Below are 23,399 nucleotides of genomic sequence, written 5' to 3'. Positions count from 1 at the left end.
CAAAGCAAATCTCTGTGGTCTGAAGTTTAGTTTCTCTCCTGTGTTGCTGTTTTTATGTTCAGGTATCTGCTGTATTTTACTGTGATATTCACTTTCAGCCACACAGGAGCTGTGTTAAGTTAACACTGATAAAAAGCAAAATATCCCAGTTTTGCTGCTTCATAATAAAAGCTTTTGAATAACAGAATGGAAATATGAATCCCTGCCATGCTGGGCTAACGTGCTGAGCCAAACCGTGTCAAACGAAGCCAGTACACATGTATGGAAAAGGGTTATAATCTAGTTAGCTGCTATAAGTCAGTGTGATTTTTTATTTTTTTTATTTTTTTTTGCTGCAGCTTCCTGCTCTAAAACTCCTCTGGGAGACCTCTGGTTTTAGGCTACTGTAATTGTGTTTAGCCTGTCTCATAGCTACTAACAAGCTAGCTCACTCTCACAACAAATCCATCTAGACCACCATCATACAAAAAAGTTTCCCCACAAGGAAAGTTTCCTTCAAGGGGAAGGCTCGGCCAGTTAAACACAGATGCAGTTAACCAGCTAACCATAGGATGAAGAAGTACTCCACTAAAAGTAAAGGTACTAAAGGTAAAAGTATACAAGTATTAAATTAAAACTTACCTCAAGGACTGTGCAGTAAAATGTGTGAGTGTTTTACTTTTATGTATGTGATGTTTTTATATACTATACCGCTGGGAAGTTAAATCTACAGCAATGCATCATATTCATCATATATTTGCACTATTTGAGAATTTACATACAATTGCTATTTTAGAGAAAATGTGTATATTGGATGTATAGTATATCACAGAATAACTGAAAACATCACAATATTCTTAATAAGCCATATTACCCAGCCCTAATGCAAAGGTGTAGGAAACTGTGCATCCTACCTAGAAAATGAGTGACAGTGCAGTGAACAGTTTAAATTCCTTCCATAAAATGATGATGGTATAAGAAAAACAGAGAAGGTTTCCAATTTATTTTGGATTTAAGTAAGTATTTATATTTAGATTGGATCAGAAGATACTCTAGAGTACATACTGTAAAAGACCAGAGGTTAATAAATGCCACGAAGCATTACATGCTAAACCTACAGGGATTGTCTCCTGTGTCGTCCTCCTCCAGATGCTCCAGGGCTGTGACAAAGTCATCCTCGATTGATGAGACTGACTGGTTGGTGTCATCTTCCTCTGGCTGGCTGGGCTCAGCTGTGCCCCTCTGCAGAGCTTGAAGCTCCAAAGCGTAGCGAACACCTGCCATGTAGCACCCGAGCAGGCCCACCAAAGATCCAACACTGGCCTGAGGGTAGATGCTAGTGCTGGGATTATGCCTCAGCACACACACTGCTTTTAACCAACACTGAAGGCCGAGGAGAACAGCACAGTAAGAGATGAAGAGGCAAAAAGAAAAAAGGGAAAAGAAGGGAAAGTGAAATATTAAAAGTTAAGAGGAAAATTTACAGAAAAATTACAAAATTTGTAACTAAAAGGCAGACAAACTGTCAGAAAGACTGTGTCCTGCAAACACTTGGAAAAAGACAAACTTATAATATGAAAGAACAGAATTTACACAGGGGTTTTCTTATCCTAATCCTTACAGGGGTGGTGGGCAGAGGGCCGGAAATGTATTGTTATGTCTGTCTAACCCTAACCCTCTGATTGCGAGTTGATATGTTGCATGTGTAGAATACAAAATCAGTTAGTTCAAGTCCACTCTGTAATGCAGATAGGTGGGAGGTCTCATTGTCTAAAACGGATGGCCAAACCACACAGTGAGCTGCAGGGCCTGTGTGAACCCAAACACAGCTCACAGGACCAGGAAGGACAAGGCTGCAATTGTGGGCTGAAAAAACAACATCCTGATGTCCGTCCATCCCACCTGCTTTTTTTTCTAAAGCCATGATCACTGTTAAAGGGACAGTTCACCCAAAAATCAAAAATACATTTTTTGTCTTACCTGTAGTGCTATTTATCTATGCTATAGTGCTATAGTTGAATGTCTTGTTTTAGTCACAACCCAATAATATTCATTTCACTGTCATAGGGAGTAAAGAAACCAGAAAATATTCACATTTAAGATTTTTTTTTCTTAAAGAATTACGCAATCTGATTAATTGATTACCAAAATAGTTGGCGATTAATTTAATAATTGATTAACCGATCGTTGCATCTCTATTGGCTTGGTGTACGCCATCTCTCCAGCATAACAGGACGACAAGTGTGGAGAAATCACTAAATTGCCAGTGCATTGAGGCTGCAACTACAGATTATTTTCATAGTTTTTTAATCATTCAATTATTTTCTCTATTAATAGCTGTTTGGTTTAAAATGGTGAAAAATGTCAATCAGTGTTTCCCAAAGCCTAAGATGCCCTCAAATGTCTTGTTTCACTCACAAACCAAAGATACTCAGTTTACTGTGACAATGGAGTGAAGAAACCAGAAAATATTCACATTTATGAAGCTGGAATTTAGACTTTTTTTCCTTAAAAATTACTCTAACCGATTAATCAATTATCAAAATAATTGTTGATTAATTTAATAATCCGTTAATCATTGCAACTTGATTCATTTTTAATTTGAAATTTTTGTTACCATATGTGGTTGTCACACCTTTTCTCCCCTTTCACAGGCACTCCAAGAAAGTGAGAGTCAAAGACAGGAGAAGAAGCAGGGGCTATCTGGGAGGAAATGTTGGCCAAATCTTCTGAAATAAAATTTGTCTAACCAAACTACACAGAGTTCATCTGCACAACAGCATCCAAAAGAAAACACACAGCAGTGTGCAAATTCTGCTGAGACCACGTCAAACTTAAATTGGCACAGGAAGCTTAAAAAAAGATGTGACAGCACTTGACTTGGTCTCAACTCATTTAAGTCTTGGTCTTGTCTCAGTTTCGATATACTCTGGACTTGGTCACGCTTCAGGTGGTCTTGACTACAACACTGGTTCAACGCACCAAGACAGCACATTACAGAAAACTTCACAGGTCTGTCTCTTTCCACAAATCATGAAGCAGTTACTCAAGATAATCTTTCTACCCAACTACACCCGCCAACCATGTCACTGTGCAGAAGGAAGTGGGCATCTACACATGGACAAGAGGCTACAGCTCAGCCACGAGGACGCCATCCTGTGCTGTCACAAGCATGAGCTTCTGGTCCATGATTTGACGCACACTTCGTTCTGTGATTGGTGGGAGCAGTTCCTTAGAAAGAAAGTAGTTCCTACATGAAATTTCTCACAACAGGATCTGTGTATTTCCTTGAGTAACTGGGTCATGATTTCTGGAAAGAGACACTGCTGTTGAGTTTTTCAAATGTGTTTTGTGCTTTAAGTATCACAAGCAGAGAGCCATTTAGTTACATTATATTTGAGAGGGCTGGCATTTATTCAGCCGATATCCCCATAACTCACACAAAAACTATCTAGATGGATAAACAGCACTATAGGTCAGGGGGAAAAATCTATTTTTGACTTCTGCCAGTGACCTACTTAAATGTGCATGTTGTTTCAGTTTATGTCCTAAATAAACTGGCATTAACACTTGTTGAAAGAATTCAAGTAATATCTCAAGAAATGATGTCAAGCAACTGCTTTTTATAAGAGACTAACTTCTTATTAAGCTCAATCTATCTACAGGCACACAGAAACTCAAGTAGTACCTCATTCTTACTTCCCCTTATTCTCCCCCCTCACTTCCCTGCTGTACTCAACATGCTGACAGAGCACATTCCTTCAGTATGAAATGCCTGTCACCTACCTGAGGCCCGCCGTCCTTGTGCTCTGCCAGCCTGCGGGAGTCTTTGAGCAGCAGGACCTCGTCATTCTTGAGGCTGTGAACATGGAGGGACCTGAGGAGATCGCACAGCCCTCCTGGCAGAGATGACAGAGCCTGGGGAAGAAGACGACACAGAAGCAAAGGAAAATTATTTTGTTGCCATTTTCTAACCTCAAAAATGACTGTTCATCACCATCATGGATGAATCAGAATTGAATTTGACAAGTCTACAAGCAGGACATTCTCTCTGTGTTTTATTATAATTCATATTTGTAATTATGAAAATTTACCTGTTGGGTGACATCCTCCCCCTCACACTGACCAGGCAGACACACAAAATGAATCTGAAAGAGCACAGCCGATGATCAGTATCAATGTGTTTCTTGTGAATGTGACTGAGCTTTGCATGTGTTTGCACTACAGTTTGTGTGACAAACCTCTGTCAGTCTTGTGGCGTCTCTGGTCGGCAGCTCCAGGCCGATGCTGCATAGCTCCTTTTTATTTCTAAAGAGGCTCTTCACACACTGAGCCCCACTGTCACGCACAGTCTGCAAACACACACGTAGGGTTTTTCAGATGTTATCCAACAGAAATAATGAGACCCCAATGTGTATGCATTTATCTATCCCAGGCTGTCATTGTAAATACAAATCTGTCCTTAATGACTTGCCTGGTTAAACAAAAGTAAAATAAACAAAACAAAAAATGTTGCCAGTAAGGCCATCCCCTAATAGTCGATTAAACCACAAATAAGGCTGAACAATTAAACCAAATTTTATCAAAACTGTAATATGGCCTTTTGCAATTTTCAAACCGCAGGAGAAACAATATTTCTTAAAGGTGAAATGTGTATCGAAATACTATTTTAAATTAAATATTGTTACTGTGCAGCGATGTACAAGCCTACACATCAGATCCTACAGACTCCAGTCCCTCCAAGATTTTGTGGGCTGTTTATGGGATTGTTGCAGCCAAAAATGCCTAATTTCACAGCAGCTTTTCTGAAAAAAAAAAAATTCTGAAGCTCGTTGCAATGCTTTTAGCCATTTTTTGCAATGAAATTGTGTGGGCAAGTGAAAATTGCAAAAATTCAGTAACTTCACCAGAAAGGTTCAGGGGCTCAAACTCAGCCAAAACAGCACACAAAGAATTATAAAATTAAGAAAGTGCACAGAGCATTGATAAATGTCAATAACACTGACAAATGTTGTGCTCCTTTCAGGACTGGTGATAAAATATAAAAACACAAAAAAATAAAACAAAACATTGAGTTGTTTCATTGATACATACATGTATGATGTTAAAGCAGGGGACTGCTATGACTCGTAGAAGTCACAGGAAGCAAGAACGATTGGTCAACTTTGCGGAAAAGTTGTATAGTTTGAACAAAATTGCAAGGACACAGAATTATCAGGGATTAGATTGAATTTGCATAAACTGTTGCGATTCATTCAATAATTCATAAATTCATTGCAGTTTCCTGGAGGGACTGAGACTTTAAATCTTATATTTTCTTTATCTGGCCTAGTTTAAAAGCTGTTATTGTATTTGGTGACCAGTCACATCATACATCATCAATGGTATCATTAGTCGTGTGTGAATGCTGCGATTACATGTTTGGTGGGCCGTAGAAGATTTTCAGATTTCAAATTGGGCCTTGGCATTCTTAATTTAGGTAATAAGACAAATAAGATATTTTTTGAACTGTGAATCATGCAGAGCTACTCTAGTATAGTCCCAGACTAAAATACAGAACTAGAAATGAGCACAATAAGTCCTTTTTAAAGAACAGTATTATATTATCATACTTAATACAAAGTGGACAAACAATTGAGATGAGACCTGGAAGAAAAATTTATCTAAAAATCCTATGTGAGATGTAAGCAGGCATACAGAATTACTGAAGGGATGCTTGAAGTCTTCTTTCAAAGATACAGAACACTACGGATTGTTGTAGAACGATATGCAGTGTCCTGGCAGACAAACCTCTTTCCGGACTGAGGCCCTGGATCTTATTGGAACTCCTCTAATACGGGCACAGGCATCCATGGTAGCAGAGAGCTGCACGTGGCTGGCTGACAGGCCGCTCACCTGTGAACAGAAAGGTGCCAGGAGAGAAGGGAAACAGAAAATGACAGAGTGAGTGACAAGGCAAAGAAGTTCAGAGAATGAAGGTCCAACTTCTGAACTGAGGAGGCCAGATGGAGCACAGAAATTCTGACTTCTATCATCACTTTCAGTCCCACAGCTGAACCTTTTGTCTGTGGTTCTCTCTGTTCTTCTATCAACAGTCTCCAGCAAGTAAAAGAAAACAGACTTGTTCAATGTGGGATCTCTACTGCTGTCTCACCCTCAACCACAGCAGCAATCACATGACACGGCCATGCCAGTATAAGTGCTATGAGTAAACAAAGAGATCTCACACTGTGGCTCTATCAACTGTTGCACACCTACAGGCCAAAAACAGGAAGCATGATGTAACAAAGTCAATGGTATACACTGAGCTGCAACAACTAATCAAATAATCGATTACTAGCCTCATTCCAGCTTCTTAAATGTGAATATTTTCTGGTACCTTTACTGCATTGTAGCAGTAGACTGGATATCTTTGGGATGTGGGAAAAACAAGACATTTGAAGAGTTCATCTTGGGCTTTGAGAAACAATGATTGACATGTTCTGAGATTTTATAAATCAAGCAACTAATCAATCAATCAAGAAAATAAAGGACAGATCAACAATGAAGATGATCGTTAGCTGCAGCCCCAGTTAACATGAAGCAAAGTCACTGTGGAATTCAGCAGTTTGAGAGAAGAGTTAGCAATGCACTCACACCTGTGAACAGGGTTTCCCCTGCCTCTCTAACTCAAAGGCTGGCCGCTACCGTTGGTGAAAATTCTAAACAAAATGTGGCTTAAAACTATTGTGCCTTTTACCAGCAACTGCTTGATTGCATTTATTGCAGTAGACACTTTTTGAGGGCCAATATTTGACAGGTCAGTGAGAAAATATGAAGCACAGCATGGATATTTCCCCTGACTAATAGAGCAAAAGCTGTTCAAGCGTGTTAGCACTCTAGGAGACCTGGCTTACAGCAGACGAGCAGCATGGAGGAATTTTATGGGGTTTTTTTTCCGGTTGAAAACTGATCACCATTCATGTCACTTCTATGGGAGATTCTGCAACACTGTTTTCCTGTGAAACTCGAGCAGTGTTTTGTGGACTAAAGAACTAAATCCAACCTTCAATCTCCATGAGGGTGAGTAAATAATGACTGAATTTTCATTTTTGGGTGAACTACCCTTTAAGCCCCCTTTTCATCCTGTCTCTACCTAATCAGGTACAACACGTGCAGCTAAATCTTCAATACTTATGTCCTGACTTTGCAAAAATTATACTAAGTTGGTCTAATGTGGCACACATATTCTGATTGATAATGCAAAATTAATTTATCCATCCATCCATTTTCTGTAACCGCTTATTCCTGAAGGGTCATGGGGGGCTGGGGCCTATCCCAGCTGACATTTGGCAAGAGGCAGGGTACACCCTGGACAAGTTGCCAGACAGACAGAGAACCACTCACAATCACATTCACACCTATGTAAATGCATGCACGTCTTTGAACTGTGGGAGAAAGCTGGAGAAAATGGAGAGAACCCACGCAGACATGGTGAGAACATGCAAACTCCACACAGAAAGGCCCTGCCCCTGGGGGATTCAAACTCAGGACCTTCTTGCTGTGAGGCGGCAGTACTAACCACTGCACCACCATGCTGCCCTGCAAAATTAATTTATTTTCCATAAATATTTGAATAGAAAATAAGTGTATTACACTGGACCAATGGGACACACCTGTTTTTATTGGATTAAGTGCTTTATTATTTAAGGAAAATTCATGATTTTATTTCAGTATCAGGCTCCGTGACCTTTTGTCCTTTTTCTCTCTAGCTCCTTTGACTGCCCTCAAGTTTACACAAAAAGTGAAATACTAATTTTTTTTTTTTTTCCCCCACTTAAATGCAGGGTGCTTTAAAGGTGCACGCCCTGTTCATTCTCCAGTCTTTGCCACCTTTGAAAAAAATATTTTTTTTCCAGGGACAACTCTGGAACTACAACATGTCACCACAAGAGGTGACGCAGTTAATGTTTGGGGTTATCCTATAAATTTCTGAGACTGTGCAGCCACCTTCTGGGCCAACATTTTCTTCCAGCCCATGTGAAAATAACATGAATCAAGCTCTTCAAAGTAGGCCCAGACTTGTCCTGCTGGTGAGGATAAGCTATAGTAGGCCATGCTTCTTTGATATTCTTAAAACAGCCAGGCCTGCATCAAAGATCAAACAGCAAGGCAAGAGAACAGGGGTGTGTGCTCTGAGCAGGGGAAACACACTTGGTAAGCAGCATGAGAGAGCGGGTAAATGAGGCAAAATATTTACAGTGTACAAGAAGGAAAAGTTTCCCAAGAAATCCAAGCCTCTCCTTTGAGGTATGGTCCAAAGTGGCTAGTTGAGTCTAGACCCAGGCGGGCGGTCCTATTGATCAGCCCATCCTACATCCTGAGAACCAGAGAGATAGAGTGCATGCCACTGGCTTCCTCTGGTGCTACAGGACCTCCTAGCTTCTCATGGGTGCTTTGGTGGGCTGTACAAAAATAACAGAGCCAGCAACTGCTGCCTAACCTCAACTATGCACTGCATCTAAATCCACTCACAAGGGAAGCAGGCAGGCACAATGACGTCTATTATGTAGGGCTGCAACCATTGTTTCATTATTGATTAATATTAGAGCCACAACGATTGATTGATTATTAATCTTTACTCTTGGACAGTAAACTGAATATATTTGGGTTGTGGAAAAAACAAGACATTTGAGGATGTCATTTTGGGCTTTGGGAAACACTGACCAACATTTTTCACCATTTTATGGACCAAACAACTAATTGATTAGTGGAGAAAATGATAAACAGTTTGATCAGTAAGGAAAATAGCTATTACAGATAGGTCCAAACATGTGGAGCACAAGATTGTGACAGAATTAAATAATCCATCAACTGAGAAAATAATTGGCAGATTAACTGACAATGAAAATAAAATTTAATTGCAGCCCTAATTAATACAACCATTATTTTCCCAATCGTTTAGTTTACCAATGATCTCTTTAATTAGGGATGTTAATGATTAATCATTAATTGGCATTAAGAATGTAACTGATTAAAAATAGGGTTAGGCAATGTCTACCAAACTGGCATATGACAATGTCCACAGTGAAACAACCCAATGGACGACTGATGAGAAGAACCCATCCAGGTACTTTGCTCCTGCATCATGATTCCAAGCCCGCAAATTCCAAGGTCTCTGTCAGTTTAAACACATAAAATAAGAAAACTGCATCACCGTTAAGCTGATACCAATGAAGATAAGTGCGGCTGTTTGTCGGGTGAACAATCATGCTGTGTCTGAAAAAATTAAAGACACAGGTGTTGATGAGTGTCTGCTTCCACCAAAGTGGAACAATGACTCCACTGAATGGTCAAAGGTGGTACATACATCATATTTAAGTGCCATATTGAATATCCAGGTATATTTCTGACATCTGCCACTTTTTAAGACACTATTTTGCCGTTTTAGTCATCTGGTCACTGTGGCATTATGGTAAACTGATTACACTGTCAACGTTAACATGCATGAAAACGTCACTAGCCTTCTGTTTGGCACTGGCACTAACAGCGGATGTTTTCACCCAAAATGCGGCGTGGTCGAGGGAAGTGACGCATGGCTGCTCTGATCCGTGACACTGTTGTTTTTCGGGGGGAGGGTGGAGGGTTTGCTGGCCCATAACAGGAAAGCTGACTTGCTCAGCAGCTCACCACTGTAGTCACCACCACTTCCCAACTTCCCACTGTCACTCTGAGAGCAGCCTGCAACTGTCTCAATCAGCTGAGACAACGATCAACCTAAGGGAGCAGGCTTCACTCTCACATCCTTCCTGGGTGAGCGTCTAACGTACATCTCTGTGCTGGGCTTAAACGGATCTTCGTGTCTGCACAGCAGTTCCATAACTTACTTGTGTTGAGCCTGAAACAAAGTTAGCTGGATAGCTATTATGGCTGCACCATTAATCGTTTTTTAAACAAGCGATCTAGATCCATATATCTATGTGATCTCACTTCTAAATGATGACAATTCACTCGCACCTGTAGGACAAACAGACCACATCCCAAAATCCCAGCAGCCAGACCACAAAAACCTCAATCACAAAAACATTAAACAGTGCATTTCTTTCATGTTCAGCAGCATTTAAGCTAATCACCTTAAGTGTTCTACAGTAGGGCTGCAACTAACTTCATAGTTGAATATTTTCTAAATTAATCGTTGTTTATTTTAAAATGTCAGAAAATGAGAAAAAATGTCAATCAGGGCGACATCCTGAAATGTCTTGCTTTATTCAAAACCCAAAGATATTCAGTTTACTGTCATAACAGGCCTACATCACTCCTTATGCAACTAATGTGGTTACATAATGCCACCTGTATTTGGTGTTAGTCATGTCATGGATAAAACTGTAATTAAGTGCAACTAAGTTTAGGCTTAAACAAATCCTCAAGAGCTGATTCATGAAACTAATTATCACAGTTTGAACAAACGTGTAATGGGGCTACACGGACGCAGCCAAAGTATTCTGGGAGGTGTTTGTGATCATCTTAGAGTGGAGACGGCAAAACAACCTGTCAAGGGCAGAAACTGTGTAGTCTAAAATCTTGTTTGGTTGGGAATGATGTGGGCCAAACTCTGAGCTCGACTCTGGGTGGCCAGAAGGATAGATAAACAGAGACTGAGAGAGAGAAACAGCCCGGAGAACATGAGAAAAAGAGGAGACCAAACACCAACTCTAATGAGGCACAGGTGACTGTCTGCTCAGGTGAAATCAGGACTGGACTTTTCTTCGCTGCCGAAGCTAAGTACTGGACTGCTGTGGACAGTAGGGCTGCACAGTTAATCGAAATTTTACTGAAACTGCAAAACGGTTTTCTGCAATTTTCAAATCACAAGCAGTACAATATTTAAGGCAAAATGTGTGTCAAAAAACTTTCAAATGAGTGAATGTCACCAGGTAGAGATGTCCTGTCCTGCAAATCAGATTCTACAGACAAACATCTTCATCTGGCACAGACTTCTGCAAAAAAACAGTAAGTTTCATGTTTTTCAATAAAAATAAGAATAATTAAGCAGCATTGGACATGCCCTTGCACGCCCACTCCTGTTGAGGCACGCTGCAGTCACTGCCCTGTCATAGGTGTTGGGACTCGGATCAAACGTGAAGTTTGGTGCAGATAAGACCATTTACAGCAAACTTCTAGCAAATTCGTGTTTCTTGGCAAGACATCAAAACTCGATGCCATGCCATGGCCGCACCCTTCAACAAGTGCTAAATCTTTTAAAGACTTTTGATTACAAAGTAGTCTAGACGACACACACCAATTTTTGTTCGTCATTATGATGAATTCTGTAGGAGTTTGTTAAAATACAACACATGGAAATCGCAAAAATTAACCATGAAATTCAAAATGGCCGACAAGGTGATGGTTCAAAGAGACTGTTTGCGTGTCTCAGTGTGATATATGTGTGTACTGATTTCCATGCATATCGGTAAAATGTGCTGTGGATGCTACTGTATAATAGGTGTGGTGAAGCCATTTGGCCACACCCACCAAGAAAAGCTGTATCATAGGATATTTTTCACCATGACTAATGCATATTTGAGCATGTTTGGCCCCTCTAAAATGTGACTGAATAAGGAGAAAAAGAAAAAGAAGCAGAAGAAATAAAATTATAATCCAAGCAAATCCAATTGGCTCTTTGCACCATTCGGTGCTCGGGCCCTAATAATGTAAAATGATCATTACCTCTAATATTATAAATCATATCACACTTGCAATAACAGTCAAAATAATTGCTATTAGATAGTTTTTCAAAATTGTTCAGCGCTAGTGGACAGCATCAGCAGCAAAAGGGTTTGTTCTTGCAGAACACAGAAGCTGCTGGCGTCCCACTGCCTCGATCTGTTTCATTGTCTTTTTGTTTGACTTTGTGTTTTAAAAGGTTTGTTCAAATTCACCAGAAGTCACACAATAACACAAACAAACTTACCGATCGAGGCAGCAGTAGACCAGCAAATCTTATGTAATAGGACTTGAGTATATTCAGGTTTTGAACTATAAGTTGGACAAAACAAGTGATACCATGACAACACCTTGCACTTTAGGAAATTGTGATGTGCATTTTTTTTTACCATTTTCTAACATGTTAGATTAAATGTAAATGCAATAAATGTAGGGATGCACGATAACATCAGCACGTCATCAGTATCAACAATAAAGGAAATATTAGTATCGGCCTGGAGTGAACATTTCAGCCAATATGACAGGACATTACATTGATGCCTTAATTACATGCATGCAACGCAAATATGTCTGCAGAGTGGAGACTTTTAAGTGTCTGAATCGGATAGCAAAGTTGCTGTTTGCAATGATTGTTGGTTTGCTTATTTTGCCCAGTGAATTTGAACATTTGTATCGGTATTGACAGCAGCAACTTGGAGAAATTTGGTATATCATATCTAATCAAAAATTGACCATCATGCATCCCTAATTAGGTCTAAATGCACAACACATCATTAAAATGCCAACAAATGATGTTCAGGTCTCTAAATTTGGGTCCAGGGCAGAGATGTCAAACACACACCAGATCTGGCTAAACAAAGGGTCTAACTTGGCTTACCTCATTTTCTCCACTAATCAATTAGTTATTTGGTCTATAAAATACTGAAAAATATTGATCAGTGTTTCCCAAACCCTAAGATGACATCTTCAAATGTCTTATTTTGTCCACAACTCAGAGATATTCAGTTTACTGTAAGAGAGGAGTTAAGAAACCAGAAAATACTCACATTTCAGAAGCTGAAATCAGAGAAGCAGAGAAATTAGATAAAATTTCTTAAATTAAAAAATGACTCAGGCAATTAATCAATTATCAAAATAGTTGCCAATGAATTTAATAATTGATCAATGTTTGCAGCTCTAAAAAGGATGCTTTGTTAATTCTGAATGTTTTCATAAAGTATCTATGGGAAAAATTTGGAGATGTTATTTTTAGGTGATTATGCAATGGTCTTACTGATCCGGCCCACTTTAGATCAAACTGGGTTGGCTCATGATGATTGAGTTTGACAGCCCTGGGCTGGGGTGGAGATACTGATTTGAATGACCAAAACAACTTGAACAGGACAAAGCAAAACATTCACTTTTAGGGTGTACATTCCCTTTAAAGGGACAGTTCACTCCAAATTCACAAATACATATTTTACCTCTTACCTGGTTCATGTTCAGTCTGAGAACGTTATGCACCATTTTGTTACAGTTTCTGGATTGAATGGCACATTTCCTTAAAACGGTATGCAATGGTGTGTAATGGGCTTTAAGACAGAAAGATAGATCTCTCTGACCACTGCTGACAACAACCTCCCTTCACTCACAGAGAGACAGGCACACAATTTAATAGCCATTTCATATAAAAAATAATGTTAAAGGGATAGTTCACCCAAAAATGAAAATTCAGTCATTATCTTCTCACCCTCATGCCGACTGAAGGTCAGGTCACTCCAAACTAGGTAAAGATCTACAGTGAAGATTTCAGCTAAAAACATGTTGTAAGTGAAATCTTTCAAGTCAACTTGGCATGTTACCACTTCAGGAGACTTTGATTACCCCAGATGAGCAGTATGGAGGCATTTTATGTTGGGTTTTTTTGGTAGTTTTTTACGTTTTTACATTCACTTCCTTTATTTGGGAGATTCTGCAACACTGTTTTCCTGTGAAACTCCAGCAGTGTTTTGTGGACTACACAACTAAACCCGACCTTCAATAAACATAAGCGCGAGTAGTAAGACTCCACAATTAATCACAAAATTATCCAGTTTTCAATATAGCCAAGTGCAATATCCAAGTCACAGAACTGGAACCTGATCACAAAGTTTTGATAAAGGAAAAATGTGTGTGCAAAAACTGCATTATAATGAAGTACTGTAATCCTGCAGAGATGCTCTGGGCAACAAATCTTGTTCTCTACATGTAAGAAGTTTTTAAGTTACAGACCCAAGTAACTGTCACATTATTACGATTTTAATAGTTTTTTTTTCAGTAAATATGAAATTTTTAATACAGAATGATCATTCCCATTAATCATATTGCATATCACAATAGCAATTTTAGTCAAATTAATCGTAATACGACTTTTTTACCAAATCGTGCGGCCCTAGTGAGTAGATAAATACTCACTTATCATGTTTGGGTGAACTATACCTTAAACACTAAAGACTGCATCAAATCACCATTTTACATAATCGCTTCTTAAATGAGTAACATGAAAACATTTAACGTTAACATGACTTGTTGACGTTGACAACTTCCACACAAACTGAGTGTATATAATGTCCACCTCTGGGTGTTACTATTAGCGTTAGCAAAGGTTTACTAAAGCTACCTCGGCTGGGCACTGGGTGTTTGGAAGCTAATAGTCCAGCTCGTGGGGCTGGTACCCGCAACAGCAGCAGGAGGCCACAGAGGAGCCACACACACACGCACACACACATACATACATACATACAGTGGATGCTGGTGTTCATTCACCAATGCTCAGGCTCAATACAGTCACTACTAAAGCACACAAACGGCTAACTAGCTAAGCGGCTACATTATGCAGACGTATGAATTCATAACAAACCGTTAGGAGACATTAAACGTCATCAGCCACAGCTACAGTAACCGTCCTGCTCGCTGACAGGCTGTCAGTCAAGGGGCTAACAGCACAAGCAGGCCGCAGTAGGCTCGCGCTGTGATGTCACCTTACTGTCGTTAGCTAGCACCTAGCCATCAAGCTAACGATAACGTTAAGGTTTGATTAAAATAACTAACCAACTAGCAAGCTGTGTGTTCTCAATGCAGTTCTTTGTCTTTATCAAGTCATTTAACTCACCGCTCAGTGTCGGACTCCAGCAGTGCTGACGGGAGCTGCTGTGTTTAATGAGCGTTTCGTGGACGATTCGTCCATTTGGAACTCTTCCTCTTAACGTTACTAAAGCGACATTTCGCCCGCCGCTCATGCTATTTTCTGTCTGTGACCAGGTTAAAATAGCTGTTTAAATTCTTCCACAGAGCCTGACCCGGCTCTGCAAGATAACTGGATGAGCTCAAGAAGACAAAATCATCTTACCCTCTTAAGATTTTTTTGAGCGAGTCTCAAAACTGAATCGTACTCCCCATTCACTGTGCATCACCGTTCTTCCCATGAAAACAAGAGTGTTTGAGGCATCATCAATCACACGCCGAGAACACGATCTGTGTCGCACTGGCGCTGTCGAAGACAGACGAATCAAACTGCAGGCTAATTCATAATAAAGAAAGGGTTTGATATGATTTTTTATGTTTTACAGAATTTTATTTTATGCTACAGTGCACCCAAATATCTAACCGCACAAACTAAAACAGGGAGAAAATGAAATACACAAGCATGATGTATTGCACATGGTCTGTTAAAAGCCACTGTTGATGGATTCAGTAGTACATGCATATTTATGCACATTTACTGTTACTACTTACAAATTACATTGCAGTTTTTATAATTAGTAAATTAATCCATTGTATTAAAAATGTAATCTAATCTGACTACTTTTGGACTTCTTCAAAATCAAACATTAAACATATTGTACATGTTAAGAAAAAAATGGATGCAGCCAGAAAAAACATAAGAGCACTTCAAAGAGTTTTCGTCATTTTAAAAATCTCAAAGCATTTTTAAAATGCATTTTTGCCAGGTTTCTTTTTGGTGGATGTCACTTTTCATGAATTAATAGAGTGATGGTTATCATGAAAAAGACATTCCTGATCTTAACATTGAAATTGTTTAAATAAAAAATGTAAAAAAAATAATCCTTGACAACGTACATATAACCTGATGATACATTTTAAATGTAATCTGGGATGATTATAACTAGTTATTTACTGTAATCTGATTATGTGATCCTGATTATATGTAATCCATTACTACCAACCACGATTTTAATTAATTCTATAAATCATGTACTACAACTCCCTAAAACAAATTTATAGTACTTGCTTTAAGTACAAATTGATTTTTTGCAGATGTACATATTTATCAGTGGATCTGCTGATGATCTGTGACCCTGCTGTCATTTTATTTAAAGGGGCATGTTTAAGACTGATGTGATGTTGTCTAACTCAGGGGTTCCCAAATTCATTTATGTCAAGGACAAACAAAATTGTTTGGACCACAGACCCCAAATTTGAAAGGATTTTGGCTTATGAAATCCACTCTAAGCATTTTTTTTAATTAAAGTTTTAGTTAGAAGGTGTCATAGTCTGCATGGTCAATTAATGATCAAACTAAGATCACTATAAATCTCAATAAATCAAAACAGCCAACCCTCGGTTCTTTCTTCTGTTGTTGTTCCAGTTTCCAAAAAATGTGATGAAACTATATTCCTCCTTTTCCTGGGAACTGTTTTGTCCATTTAAATGCACACAAAAGTCAAAATGTTGGTGATTAAGTTCTGAAAAAAAAACAACAATACATCATTGTACTGCTTTCAGGTGTATGGACATTTTGACATGTCATACCAGAAAACTCACACCTGTTGTATTCCACTTAGGGGAGGTCCTTTCACTGTGCATGCTGGCTCTTGGGATGCCTAATGGAACGGAGCCCTAATTACTGTTATTAAGTTGTTTTTCCTGCTCTGACAAGCCAAAATGTTGGCTGTGCAACTGGACCATTGTTAAATATTCTGGTGACATTTGATCCAACAGCGAAGACAAACTGTGCATACAGGACAGATTCCAGCAAGACACTGAATAACTGCTCACTCACTGCTTGACTGATCTGAACACCATTAGAAACACTGATGTCTACCATCTACTGAATGTTTATGTTGATTTCAGGAGCATTTGAATGAAGATGTGGAGATACAGATGATTAAGCGTATTTTAAAATACCTAAAGTGACAGACTTCTAAAGGTTGCAGTGAGGCAAACTTTAGTCACAGTTCAGTGAATATACCGAAATTTCAGTTCTGTAGGATGTATAGGTCTAGAATTTTTGAAGTTCTGAATGTGAAATGTCTGGAAGTAGATGTGTTGTTAATAAACCACGTCCCTTTAATCAGTCATTACCAATTGTGATGCATCAACTGAGTCATGACGCAAGATTATTCAAAATACATTTTTTACAAATTCATGCAGCTGATCACAAAATATAAACTTTAAATGTTTGTGGTAACCCCTAGTGGCAGAATATCCCAGGACTGCTCAGCAAAGCTGGGATCTAACATCTGTACACGTGCTTCAAGTTTGATCACAGTTGCTAAAACCAATTTTGATTTATAAGTGTTTATGCAAAATAGAACTGAAAGGCACAGGTTTAATATTTTCTACACGGAAAATCAAAAATCAGACAAATACGTTTTGTCCAGCGTGGTCCAGATTATGCTATGTTACCAATTTGATGCAGATTGCTCAAGATTTGTAGAAAAACTTTTGAGAAAAAAAAAAAAAAATCTGATTTGGACAAAATTGAAAACTGTGCAAATTTTGTCCAGCTGAACGTGGTGTTGGTTTATGTGGTTAGATTGGTCTGGACCCACAGAATGCAGGATGAAAAGAATTTTGTCTCTGAGGCTTAGACTTCAAAAGTTATAGACCAAAAAATAAAGGTTGCTGTTGTAGTGTCACCATCTGGCCAATCAGTACTTTTTTGTTTGTCTGAGTAGAGGAGTGAGATTTCTTTTTGCCAAGTTTGGGATGTGTAGCTGTTACAGTTTCTGAGATCCATTTAGTTTTAGAGCACAAGAAGAAGTAGAAGCTTTGCTGCTTGGACCCTTAATTGGTTTAATTGCTTTTTACACTGCAGAACCTTAAAGAAGTTCATAACTCAAGACTAATGACTGAATGATATGTCAGACTCATAGCTGTTTTATTTTCATATAACATTTAATGCGGACAGTAAGGGCATAGAACATGTTGCTAAAGTAGAATGAGCAGCTGAACAGTTTCTTTTTAAAATAGCTACTGCAGTGCTAAAGTGAAAGAGGATGAGAGTTGTTAAGTTTCACCAGAAGAGAGGATGTGGAGAGAAATGCTCAGGGATGTGGGTGTTCCAAGAGAACTTCAAATGTCACAGATGGCCCACAGTGTCAAGTCACAATGCAGCGATTCAACATTTGGTTGTGAAACTTTGCATTGAAATGATATATAGAATGTGTCTGCCAGAAAAATATGTATGCTGTGGCAAAGTAGAGAAACCTTGAAAAGAAGATTTGTTCATTAAAGTGGGGCAAAATCTGCTCTCTTTCTCTCTCTATATATATATACATATATATATATAGAGAGAGAGAGAGTACACACACATACACACACACACACACACACAAAAAAAAAAAGTTTATTCATTCACTTGAGAAAAAAGGCTTTGGGATATGCTCTGGCGGGGCTGAGAGCCGACCAGCCAGATTATTTAACTTGAAAAATAATCTACTTAATTCAGAAAAACAGAACTGCCTTTTTACACAATAAATTATCTAATTAATTGAGAAAAAAAATCAGAGCCTATTTTTCTACTTCATAAATGATCTCATTAATTCAGGAAAACAGCAGATTTTTTTGTTTTAGATGAGAAAATATCTCATTAATTAAACAAAAAGAGTTTTTTGGACATGAAAAATTATCTAATTCAGTGAAACAAAACTGTCTCATCAATTCAGAAATACAGCAGATTTTTTAACACAAAAAAATCAGAATTCAGAAAAACAGAACCTATTTTTCTACATAAATTATCTCATTAATTCAGGAAAACAAGCAATTTTTGACATGGAACATGATCTCATGAATTCAGTGAAACAACACATTCTTTTCCATGATAAATTATCTGATGCCTTAATGTTGAAGTGAAATCAAATAAGAAGGAGGCAGGGACACACTGCATATGTATTTGGTTTTATTGAAGAAGAGAGATATGAACAGGTGGCCTATTTTAAGGCACCTTAAAAATGTACAACAAAAGCTGAACCATTTATTTATTCAGAATACAAAAATACACATCTCAGTGACTCCAAATTGTAATAAATAGTAACCATGCATTCTAACCATAAAAAGGCACAGAAAACAGTCAGTTAGTAGTCATAAAAATTATTAACTACTTTACCAAAATCATCCAGATAGTAATACAGGTGACAACTGTAACATTATATTCCAAATGTGAAAACACAATACACATCATATCATTTAACCTTAGGCAATAAATATGCAAATATTGTTTATACCTACATATATATTCTTAAAAATTAAAACTGTGCCATTGTAAACATAATGTAAACAAATGAAACTCACTTTTCTCCCATCACTTATAGGAACCATGTCAAAGACTAAATGTTATCCCGTCTTTCTGAGATCCTTGCATGGGTTTCGTTGGTTTGTGAAAAACCAGGCAGTTTGCAGCATTATTTACAGACCACTGGAAAACACAGCAAGGGAGAAAAGGTGGCTACTTCCACTTTGTATGGAAAGGTCAAGCATTCTGTTGCCTGGAGTCTGGGGCCAAAACACTTGAGACTCAGTGAACCCTAAATCCAGAGCTTCTGGCTAGCAAAAGGCCAACTGTCATAACGGTTAACGATGAATCTGATCTATTAAACAAATGAATGAAAGGCAGAGATCTGTCCATGAGACTAAATGATCTTCAGTCGAGCAGAGATGCAATAAAATGGGAAAATAATTTGTGGTTTATAGTTACTACCTTTGGCTATGAGTTGCAGGTTCAACAATAGCATGTACATTAAGAAAAAGAAAAAAAAACTTATCTTGTATTGGAATTTAATTTGTAGATTTCCGCATGCCAAAGAGCAACACTACAGTATACTGAACACAGTAGTCTGACGCAACTGATTGTCGACATAAGCAACGGTAAAATCGTACTCTTTGACAAAGTGAGTCAGGGACTGTAGAGATGTGAGCGATCGCCCCCTGTTGGTATTACAGAGACAATACATGACCACTGTCAACTCAGCCCCTCATCCACTCACATTCTATTATTATTTAGGATACTTGTGGATGAATGTTACATTTTCGCATTCAATATTCAGTAAAATAAAAAAGTAGGTAGGACAGTTCAACCCAGAATCAAAAATACACATTTTCCTCTAACCTGTAGCGCTACGGACACTTTTACAGTCGACTTTATCAAAAAGCTGTGTGCGCATTTCCGCAACAGAGGTAGCGATCTCCTGCAGTCATCCAGACGAGTTATCAAGCTGCAAATATTGAATTTAAGGTTTTACCAGCACCAAAATCACCAAGATATCTGGTTGTTGCGTCCATGATACATCTGAAGCGATTTTTCATGGGTTAACTTAAGTTGTACAGAATTCTGACAGGATCAGGACCCTTTCAGAGAAATCTGAACCGTCTACGGCTAAAAGCCATTAAACGTACTGACTGGACTGAGGACGCGATCAAAATTGCTCGGGTTTGCAGCATCCATTGACAAGCTGTTGTACCTGTTGTTTACAATCTGTAAAAGGGTCTGTATATTCATCGGGATAGTTTTGGTGTATAGATGAGGTCAAAGGCCTTGATGTAGCACCTTTTCTGGGATACACATTAGAATGCCAGCCACCTTGATTAAGGCGTTGATACGTGTAGTTTGCTTCAAGAATAAATTAACAGCATCATTTCAGTTTTTTTTTTTTCGTGTGGTTGTTTGCAAAACTCAAGCAAGACTTCCTGGATTTTATCCTTTAGTTTTGCTGTGAGTTTTGGAGATATCTGCCACAGAGATGTCTGCCTTCTGTTGAACATAACAGACCTAGACAGCAACCGGCTTGTGGTGCTCAAAGCGCCAAAAATTCTGGAAACAGCAATGTCTGTTTCCAGAAATCATGACCCGGTTACTCAAGATAATCCACAAACCTTGTTGTGATCAGTTTCATGTAGGAACTTTTCTTTTTATTCTGAACTTCACCTTCTCATGGAGGAGAAGCTCATGCTCATGACAGCTCAGGATTTAAACATTAATGGTGAGCCGAGGATCAATATATTGACAATCTGATATGATCAATGAAAAATGAAAATATCCATCTAAAACGTGATCTTTAAGATACACTTTTACGCTTTTCTGAGTTGACAGTAACTCGTAATACTGTGGCAGATTTTGTGATATCAAAAACATCAAACCATTGTCCAAACAATATATAATATCATATTGTGATCAAAGAGCATTTTAGACTTTTAGACTGTATTTTTGGTTTTGTGTTGAACTGTCCCTTAACTGAACTAATTCTTAACAGAAGGCATATTACTCTGAGAGGGAAAAGGAAGAATTCAAACCAGTATACAAGCAACAAATTATTCTCAAAGGGATAAAACTAAATGATCTGAGATAAAATGACATGATAAAATGAGTTGGCAATGGTAAGTGTACAATTGTTGATAAGGTACAATATGCCACTGTTGTAGCAGACACACCCAAACGCACACAAATACATTGTGATGTATATTAGCACAACAGTCATGTCTGCCCACTCTACTCATTCACTGACACAGTCCTACTTCAGTGTATCATCTTGGAAGCACAGAGGAGCAAAAACTACAAACTAGTGAAACCGCTGGAAGAAATTTGGAGTCCGTAAGAAAAAGCCGTCTGTCTGCGGGTCTAACTTTTTAAAATCTAATCCCCGAAACCTTGAGGAGGAGTTCATGTACAAAAAAACTCTGTCAAGGTTTTTTAACCCACCCACCCCCACTGAGAAACATCATGTCAGAAAGCTGCAGAGACAGTATCAAAACAAGAGATCAAATATTGCACCATCATTAGAATACAACAGCATTATCATGTACAAGAGATTAGAACCAAATCAACAATACACAATTGTTATGGTGTAATATACACAATCAAATGTGTAAGCTGTTGACAATGCATGCCATGTCAGCAATCTACAAATGCATTAGACTACAACACTTACAAACATTGTTTGCATACACTGGTATACTGTATATACAGTGCATATAGATATATACAAACTTAGCATCACATATAGAAATATACCCTGTAATGCCACCAGTCTTAAAAGAAACTAACAAGTAAAAGTAGTGTTCTATCAACATCTCACTTGTAATTTGAAGGAAAAAAAGCTGCACTTGAACAATGCTATGCAGACTGCAGATCAACTGCTCTATTACATATTCAAAACCAATATCTAACTGCTATTCTCATTAGTGTTAAATACTGTGATAAATTGCCAAAAGTTAAAAAGTTGAGGTGAACCGTTAATTCTATGTAATGATATGAGAATTTGCACTTGCATAAAAGCAAGAAGTAAAAAGTGCCTTTTAAGTATTCCTTAAAAAAGAACTCAACAATCCTACAGTATAGTATGTGGTTGGCTTCGGACCAACAATTTTACTTTCTTCCTGACTATTACTAATCCTTTTCCCCACCTTAAAGGGTGCAGCTTGGATTTTTTGAAGTGGGGTTGTATGAGGTACTCATTCATAGTCAGACACACCGGCCACTTTGAAGCAGCAGAAAAGAGGACCGCTGTAGGAAGCTAAGCAGTGTTCTGCTGTGGACAGGGTCAGCAACAAAAGGAGTTTTAGACACCTAAAAAAGGCCCACCTTAACTGTATGCTATATTTATATTAAGTTCACCGCTTTACTATGTCATCACACAGACTTTTCTGACTGGAAACTGCCATCATATAAGCCAAACATCACTCTCCAAAGCAATCAGACTCCTTTGGAATAAAAAAAGCTCACAGAACTGTTTTTTGTCTTATTGTGTGACTTTGGAGAATCCAAACTACCCCCTTACAACAATAAAAATAACACAATAACACAAAAAACTAACAGATAGAGGCAGTGGTAGATAAGCAACTCCTCTGTTCTATGAGATAAAATTACTGTTTTTATCAAAGAAGTCAGGTTGCTTTGGAGAGAGCGATATTTGGCTTAAAAAAAAGAAAAGAAAAGTTTGTCTGACAGCAAGGTAAAGCAGTAAGAAACATTCTAAATATAGCATGCAGTTTAACTGATAGAGATGTTTTAGGTGGCAAAATGTTTTGCTACTGACCCTGTCCACAGCAGTACAATGCTTAGCTTCTTCCACCAGTATTCCTTACGATGCGAGGCAGCTGAATGCTCAAGATCATGTGAGAGACCATCTTGCCAGGCTTCAAGTTATCTATTTGTGCCCGCACCAAAAGTGGTGCAGCCAATCAGCATCCTAGGAGGGACCCCTGGCAGCTACGGGTGTGGTTTTAGTCATGATGAACGCAAGAAGCGTCCATGGAAGCCACTCATCTCGAACAAACAATGGCAGCTCCTGCCGAGGTTAGTGGTAGCATCAGTTACACCAGAACTGGAAAGTATTTCTTCATTGAAAGACGAGCAAGTGGTTGAAGTTAGCCAGCATGAGACATAATAGACAGATCCAAGTTTTTTTTCAAAGTGCTCGCCCTTTTCCAAAAAGGTTCTGTGGAACAAACCACCAGGTTTC

The 23,399-nt window shown here is 38.5% G+C and overlaps 1 protein-coding gene across 5 annotated transcripts in view; it reads right to left on the bottom strand.

Moving 5' to 3' along the window:
• akap11 (A kinase (PRKA) anchor protein 11) overlaps positions 1-15,125 on the bottom strand; it is a 31,796-nt gene extending 16,671 nt beyond the window's left edge. For 2 of the 5 annotated variants that reach the window (XM_084724367.1, XM_084724372.1), the window contains exons 1-6: positions 14,813-15,010; positions 5,770-5,874; positions 4,221-4,331; positions 4,074-4,127; positions 3,766-3,897; positions 1,098-1,362 (exon numbers count right to left, since the gene is read on the bottom strand). In XM_084724367.1, the coding sequence (XP_084580493.1) occupies positions 1,098-1,362; positions 3,766-3,897; positions 4,074-4,127; positions 4,221-4,331; positions 5,770-5,832 (625 nt within the window). In that variant the 5' untranslated portion in view covers positions 5,833-5,874; positions 14,813-15,010. Of the gene's footprint in view, positions 1-1,097; positions 1,363-3,765; positions 3,898-4,073; positions 4,128-4,220; positions 4,332-5,769; positions 5,875-14,560; positions 14,665-14,812; positions 15,012-15,049 lie in introns of those variants that run through there. The other 3 variants (XM_084724368.1, XM_084724373.1, XM_084724371.1) reach the window with 3 other exon arrangements.
• Between the last annotated feature and the right edge of the window lie 8,274 nt (positions 15,126-23,399).

Source organism: Lutjanus erythropterus, chromosome 8 (assembly GCF_056507025.1).
Source record: "Lutjanus erythropterus isolate fLutEry1 chromosome 8, fLutEry1.hap2, whole genome shotgun sequence".
Lineage (NCBI taxonomy): Eukaryota > Metazoa > Chordata > Actinopteri > Lutjaniformes > Lutjanidae > Lutjanus > Lutjanus erythropterus.
The sequence above is the reverse complement of the archived record's forward strand: the minus strand, read 5'-3'. Positions and strand labels throughout refer to the sequence as shown.